This window comes from Sceloporus undulatus, chromosome 3 (genome assembly GCF_019175285.1).
Source record: "Sceloporus undulatus isolate JIND9_A2432 ecotype Alabama chromosome 3, SceUnd_v1.1, whole genome shotgun sequence".
In the NCBI taxonomy this organism is placed as follows: Eukaryota; Metazoa; Chordata; class Lepidosauria; order Squamata; family Phrynosomatidae; genus Sceloporus; species Sceloporus undulatus.
Window position 1 is genome coordinate 225,349,528 of NC_056524.1, and position 7,679 is coordinate 225,357,206.

At 42.0% G+C, this 7,679-nt stretch overlaps 1 protein-coding gene across 4 annotated transcripts in view; it reads left to right on the forward strand.

Annotated features, from left to right (window-relative positions):
• The window catches only part of OTOS (otospiralin), a 64,068-nt gene extending 60,180 nt beyond the window's left edge, over window positions 1–3,888 (forward strand). For all 4 annotated transcript variants that reach the window (XM_042457519.1, XM_042457521.1, XM_042457520.1 and 1 more), the window contains one exon: window positions 3,495–3,888. In XM_042457519.1, the coding sequence (XP_042313453.1) occupies window positions 3,495–3,679 (185 nt within the window). In that variant the 3' untranslated portion in view covers window positions 3,680–3,888. The remainder of the gene's footprint in view (window positions 1–3,494) is intronic.
• Window positions 3,889–7,679: the final 3,791 nt, after the last annotated feature.

A 7,679-nucleotide genomic window follows, 5' to 3' on the forward strand; every position in this document is an offset into this window, starting at 1 on the left:
CCCAAAAGATAGTATTTCGAGATGCCAATGAATGAGTGATTGTTGATAACATTGCACCATTCTTGTGGGATTCTTGCAGGGACTACTACATTTTGTGTCCCCACTTTTACACCATTCCATCAACTGCCTGGCTTCCGCACTAGATCAGACAGAAGTCAGTAGCAGCCAAATGAACCAAAATCACCTTACAGACCCATGTTTCAGATTCAGTAAAGTCAGTAGCCACAAAGAGATTCAAAAGACTCCAAATCGCGTACTTGTGGATGCATGCTCGGTATTACGTTATGGAATGTTTGTCACTATGTTTCTTAGAAATATTGTGTTTGTGATTGCTTTTGTGGGATTGGCTTTTGTTGAGCCTTATAATATCACTAGCATGTTTGTTATCAACTTTGCAGACAACGTTTATCTTTCAAAATTTCTGAAAAAACGGAGTGTGTGCCTTCTGGCATGCATACCTGCTGATACACCAAAAACCATTTACCTTGTTTGTACTGCATATTGAACTGTTTAAATGAATATCTGTTAAGGCGCCTCTTCACTGAGGATTAACTTGTTCCATTTACGATTATCCCCCATAGTGCCTCCAAACCATAAACTTGGGCAGGTTGGGGCAGCGCATTCTTGCATAATGTTGGATTTTAGGATGCGGTGGGAGGACTGACTCAGGGTACGTTGGACACATGTAATAATCGATTCAGATGGTGAGATTATTTAACTTCTATGATAGGGACAGGAATATGTATGCACTGTCGAATTCAGCTCTCCAGACGATTGTGAGATTCATCTCAATGGAGCTGAAAGAACCTGTGGCCAATGGGGCTGATCAAATGCCAGTTAATTTCCACTTGACATAGATCCATTGACGATTTGATTGTGGCTTCTCTCTTGTGCTGACAAACTAATACACCCTATCCCTTTCAATAAGCTAACATATCGGATTTAGCCCCTTACTTTTGTGGGGAATCAACTATAATGTTGATGCGATTCTTGGTGAACACAGCAATTCGTGTAAGACACATATAAATCAGAAGCAAATCTACCACTCAAAAAAACAGAGAGATGATTGAACGAGGTGGTGAATGTGGGAAGCCTTACAAACCAATGCATCTGAAGCTGGCCATCATCAGCGTTTAGGAACAAAGTTACTTTTAGGACTTACCAGCCTCACCTCCAGAACCGCCATGGCCAGGGGTGGCCCCTTGTGACTGGGGTGATTATGGGCGTTGTAGCGTCCAAAATTTGACATGAAATGACAATAACTGTTTCTAAGTACTGGTTTGGACCCCTTCCCGTAATCTTAAACACCAATTTAGAAAACCACACCTGGCCATTTCGTTTGGGACCATTGTGACTAGTTACTTGGTCTAGAAAAGGGCCTTTCTGAGGTTTGAATACTGTACTAGGAAAATTCTGTGTGAAACACAGTGATTAAACATCCCTGGGAGCATTTAGGAAACAGTGCTTTCATTGTACTCGCTTAATGAAGACTTATGTCCTTGCCAAGCCACGCCTTTCGCCTTTTCGGGGGGGGAATATTGTTGTAATTAAAGCTTACTCTCTGCGTAGCACTATTGCCGCTACATTTGTTGAGACCACAGTTGTTGTTGCATGCCCTTTCAAAGTTTCCAACTTACGGTGTTGCCCCTATCATTGCCGATTTTCTTGGCGCATGCGTTCTTCGGGTGGGGGGTGGGTCCATAGCCATTCTTCTGAGGCTGAGAAACAGCTGTGATTTGCCAAAAGGTCACCCAGTTGTGTTTACATGGCTGAGCTGTGCATTGGAAACATTGGTCTCCAGCGCCATAGTCTAATGCTCAAACCACCACACCACACTAGCTCTGTGTTTGCATAGTCTATCTCCCTGGAAACGAGCTTTCTCTTAGATATTTTTGTTAACAAGACTAGTAAATATGAACTAGACCATCTCGCTGGTCAAGGCAAACCAGTACACCATTGAGTGCTGTTGTATGCCTCTATGTCAGCCCTGAAGGAGGATTGTTGAGCGGCGAGTGCGGCCCAAGGCTGTGTGTTGTTCAACATTTCTAGTAACTTACTTGGATTGAGGGGCTTATCAGATCTTACACATTACAGCGATTAGCTCCATCCGGCGAAGTCCTAATCAGGGGGTTCCAAATGGATTGATCAATACACGCATGCAATTCAACAGCGGAGCTAAATGTAAACGTGTTGTTTGCGTGCAGTACAATGACCCACAGACGGGGACAGTAAATGGAATGGGTTAGGTCATGATCTAGGGGCTAGCGCACGCACTGTGTCCATGTGAAAAATTTCTGGTTGCCTCTAAGTTATAAATGAACCCTAAAGGTAGACAAACACAAAATTGTTGTGCACCTCTAAGCAAAGCCTCTAATTACATTTTTTGGACTACCAATCTGCCCTCCAATCGAGAAAGCTTGTATTGCCTGTGCTGCGGCTGTGGAGGAGTTGTAGTCTCGAGACCGAGACCCCATTACCAAACAGGCTCCTTGTGGCCGGCTCTTCGGCCAAACACTAGTGGCTTGGTAGATGCATGCCAGTCAAACCGAATGCTCCCCAAAGCCTAGTTCATTGTGGCTGGTACATGTGTTACGCAGCGCTCATCCACATCAGCGTTGCATATTGATGATGCCCCCGCGTTGCACCACGTCCAACACTCGGCGCCTTGCATGACACTCACCACGACACCACCAGGGCACAAAATGTGCACCTTGGCACGCATTCGCGACAATGAGGCTCCATTTCAGAATGCTTCCTTTTGGCAGCGGTATTATTGCCGCAAACCGTTTTGGCACGTTGCTATGACAACAACCCTCCATCCCTTTCTTCCTCATCTGTAACTTTTGCTAACTGTAACCTGCGTTCAGATGTTAGTAGTAATCCGACTTGCCTTTCTGGTCTCTCTTTAACTAGCGCTGATGGTTGCTTCCTAATTCCTTGTAAATTGCCATAACTTCTCTGAATAAAAACTACTCCTTTTGGCATTGTACGGAGATTTAAACCAATGTTGGCCCTCTGGACCTCCTTCAGAATGCTGCTTACTGCACTGGCCACTCTCCTTACATAATAACTTTTACGCATTGTAATGGTTTTAGCTGGGATCCATTTTAAAAACAATCACAGTAATCTTATTTCGTGTGATTATTCTATTTTTATTTTCTACCATAGGCACCTCGTAATCCTATTGTATCACACCCGTGATGCTTTTCCCTTCTTTTTTTCATTAAGATGCCTAGCCAGTGAAGAGATTTTAGTACTGGGGTTATATGGTCTGCCCTGGATGTTCCAGCAACCAGCCTGGCTGCTGCATTTTGAACTAACTGAAGATGATGGGGGGTTAGCCCAGCAACTTCTCAAGGCCACATATTCCCCATCCCTGTGCTAAAAGGTACCAAACAAAAGTTATCTGTTTACAAACAACTTTTTCTCAAAACTTTTTTGATGTTGTGTCTATTGAAAAACATATTAGTCATGAAAGCAACCTTTTATTTTAGACCCCTACAGACAATCTCCAGGCATGCCTTACTGGCCTTTCACTAGCAATGATTTCTGGGCATATGTGGAGTACTTCCGGACCCTGGGTGCATACAACAGAATCAATGAGATGGCCAGGACCTTCTTTGCTCATCATCCTCTTGGAAATATTCTTGGATATGATGCCCCATATCATGACCACTAGCTTGCTTGACAGCCCCTCATTTGATCATTGCCAACAATCAGAATTGCTAGCCTAACTGTGCTGTTCCAATGCTTCTTTTTAAATCAAATATGTAACCCTGTTTTAAAAATGCAAATGATGCTAGAGTAAATTCTTCTCTAGTAGACAATATATACCTATTTGCAAAATGCATAAAATTTATTTGATTCTAAAGCTGCTGCAATTTTAGAAATCAGATGCATTTATATTTTGAAAAATAAATATTAAAATAACAAATTGTTTGTGTTTTTTTCCCTAAACCATTTAGGTGAAGTTTAAATGAAACTATAAGTAAATACACTGGGGGTGGAAGGTACAGACTGAGCAATCGTTTTGCATTCATAGTGTCTTTCCGCCTGCTATTCAGTGAACTAGTTCCACAGATGGTTGGAGAAACCATGACCAAGATATACAGTATAAGTTTCTCAGCATGTAATTTAAAAAACAAAACAAAACAACATATGGTTCATTCACAATGTAGAAATAATGTAGTTTGGCACCACTTTAACTGTCTTGCTCCATCCTACAGAGCCCTGGGATTTGTAGTTTTGTGAAGCATCAGCACTGCTTAGCAGAGAAGGCTAAAGATCTTGTAAAACTACAAATCCCAGGATTCCATAGGATGGAGCTGCAGCCATTCACTCACAAACCATAAGGTTGTGAGTTCAATACCAGAAAAAGGGCTCAAGCTTGACTCAGGCTTACATCCTTCTGAAGAGGTTGCTAAAATGAGTACCCAGATTGTTGGGGGCAATTAGCTTACACTTTCGTAAACCGCTTAGGGAGTGCTTCAGTGCATTGATAAGTGGTATAGAAATGTACTTGCTATTGCTATATGATTTCTACAGTTTAGATCCATCCATAAATGAAAGTAAGTAGTTCTGCCACAGGCAAAAATGTGAATTCTCTTTGCAGAATTGGCTCTGGTAATCCTTTTCATTGTGCATATGTGCTAAGAAAAAAAAAGAATTACCATATTCCAAATTTAGCTTGATAGACAAGAACAGCTCATATCCAGAAAGATCTTGAGTTGACATCATTGTTGTATTCTTCGCCATGCAGTGCATACAAAATATATTTCTGTCATCACCACTGAATAACCATGGACAGCTGAAATAGTATGGAACAACGCCAATGCTTTGAAACTGGTTATTCAGGTGGGATATCTTAACATTCCTCAATAGACTTAAGGGAGGATTGGCGAGCTCTTGACAATCCTAAACATGTAGATTGAGCACCCTGCTTTGAGTATGTGCTTCTAGTGGGCCAGAGACAAACTATTGACAGTGATAATTATATTATTAGCATGGACCATTCAGAAAGGTTTGGCTATGGACACATACATCCAGGCATTAGGTAACACAAGTAACCCAAGTCATGGGATGAGAATTTATTATTACGGTTCAAGCCTCTCATAAGAGTCTGAAAGCTCCAAATGAATTTTAACTCAGGTCCAAAACATACTGCAGAAATAATCTAGGGCCCCGTTCACACTGCATTTTATTCTGGGTTCCAAACCGGTTTAAATAAGGGTTGTTCTCACTTCAGCAGGGTTTTCCTGACCTGAATGAAGGGGTTGTTTACACTTCAGTTGGGTTTTCCTGAACCGAATTAGTAGGTTGTTCACATTTGCACCAGGGTATTCTGACCCGGATTGCGGGGCGCGGTAGAAATCCCCCTTAACCTGGGTTTTTTAGAAATGGATTTTTAAAAAGAACTGGGTTTTTTGGGAGGGGCTGCCAATGAGAACATGAAAATCAATCTCATCCACCACCTCCCGCCGCCTCCAATGCCCTTCCTCTCTCCCTCCTTCCTCTTCCTCACTCCCTGTCACCTCTGATCTTCCTTCCCATTCCTCCCCCCCCCTCCGCCAAGATCATTGCCAATGTGAACTATAAATTGGGACAAAATGCCATGATTGTAGCAAATCAATAGATTTGATTGTGGTTAAAAAAATACCACAATCCGATTCGATCTTGGCAAATCACTGGAAATAACCCGGTTTCCACACCAGGTTATTTTTCAGTGTGAATGGGCCCCTGTTTCAGACCACTTTAACTGCCCTGGCTCAATGCTAAAGAGTTCTGGGAATTCTAGTTTTGTGAGTCATTTAACCTTCTCTGTCAGAGAGCTCTGGTGTCACAATAAACTGCATTTCCCAGGACAGTTAAAAAAAATCTCAAACTGAATTATTTCTGCAATGAGTTTTCTCTCCTCCATCTTTCTTTTAATTATTTCTGCAGCATCTTATCTCCTCCATCTTTCTTTGAAGCTGTTCTATTTAGTCCAGAAATCTATTTTAACATCCAGAAATGTATATTCTGGGAAGTTGCAATTTCTCTCACGAAAAATATTTTGATAATTAATTTAAAGTTTGCATCTGTCTATTTATTGCATACCAACTGGCTTCCATGGCCTATGTATCAAAGATTTCTCTCAGCATATTCAGCGCAATCATTTTCCTAGGGCCAAAAGTTGATTTGGGGCCAAGTTTCCATTTTTCAAAACTACTGAACTGTTACAGAATTAATTTCCTAATACATCACAAACGCAGTGACAGTTTTCAGAGTTAACTGATCTCAACGCCTAGCCCCAAGTCTCCAGTTTCTGTGGGTTATCTTCAGGTAGAAGACAAGGATCCTCCAGTTGTGGGAGGAGACAGAGAGGCTCAGGTTGTAGCAAGAAAAAAAGCCTGTGTGCAAATCTCCAGTTCAGCAAAGAGAGCAGCAGCTTTCTACAACTTGCAAGGCTTACTTTATTGGTCCAAAAAGTCCACGTATTTACAGTACTTGCATCCTTCCCTCCCAGTTGTTGCAGGCCCAGGGCTCCCCACCTTCTGGCTAGGCTAAACACACTGCAGAAATAACTCAGTTCGAGACCACTTTAACTAGGGAATCCTGGGAACTGTAGTTTGTTGTGGTACCAAACCTCTGAAAGAGAAGACTAAATGTCTCACAAAACTACAGAATTCCATAGTATTGAGCCAGGGCATTTAAAGCGGGCACAACCTGGATTATTTCTGCAATGTTTTGGACCTATAGTATTCCTTCATACTTCTCACTAAGTGTGGAGGAATAATCCCCTCATTTTACCTTGATCTGAGAAAAGCATATTTCTTTCGTGTCTTAACTTCCAAACACGAAAAATACATTTTACTGGTTCTTTAACGTTCTCTGTCAAAGTGCTGGTGGTTCACAAAACTACAAATCCCGGTGTAAGGGAACGGAGTCCCGTCCGGGAAGGTTCTTAGGATACTCAGCAATAGAGGAGAGTCGGAGTCCGAGTGTGGTCCAAAGTAAAACACAGGTTAATTCACCGATCGGGGCGGACAGCACACCAAAATGGTGAATCCAAAACTGCCGCACAGGCACAAGCATTTTATAGTCCTTTTGTTTCACAATGCCTACAGTCTACATGTAACTTTTCTGATTACAGTGGTACCCCGGGATACGAAAGCACCGCGTTACGAAATTTCTGGGATACGAAAAAATTCTATAGGAAAAAACTGTTCCGGGTTACGTTTTTTTTTTTCGGCTTACGAAAAAATTTTTTGGTGCTTTTCGGCGCTTTTTCGCACCAAATCGCGGCTTCCAGCGCTAGCGCCTATGGCTTTTTCGGCTTGCGAAAGATTTCGGGTTACGAAGGGCGCCGCGGAACGGATTATTTTCGTAACCCGGGGTACCACTGTAGTTTGTCCTGCTTAGCAGTCCTGTCAGCAGGTAATTGGCTGCATGCAGTGTGCACACTCTGTTCCTCTTCTTACCATATATGGTGTTACCCTAAAAGCAGAAGCAATTGTACAAAAGCGGAAGGCAAAGGTTATGCCATATGTCCCTCTCACCGGGATTCTGTAGGATGGAACCGTGGCAATTATAGGGGTGTCAAACTGCCTTGGGTCCCTATATTGGGGAAAAGGAGAGATATAAGAAAAGAAAATTATTATTATTATTATTATTATTATTATTATTATTATTATTATTAT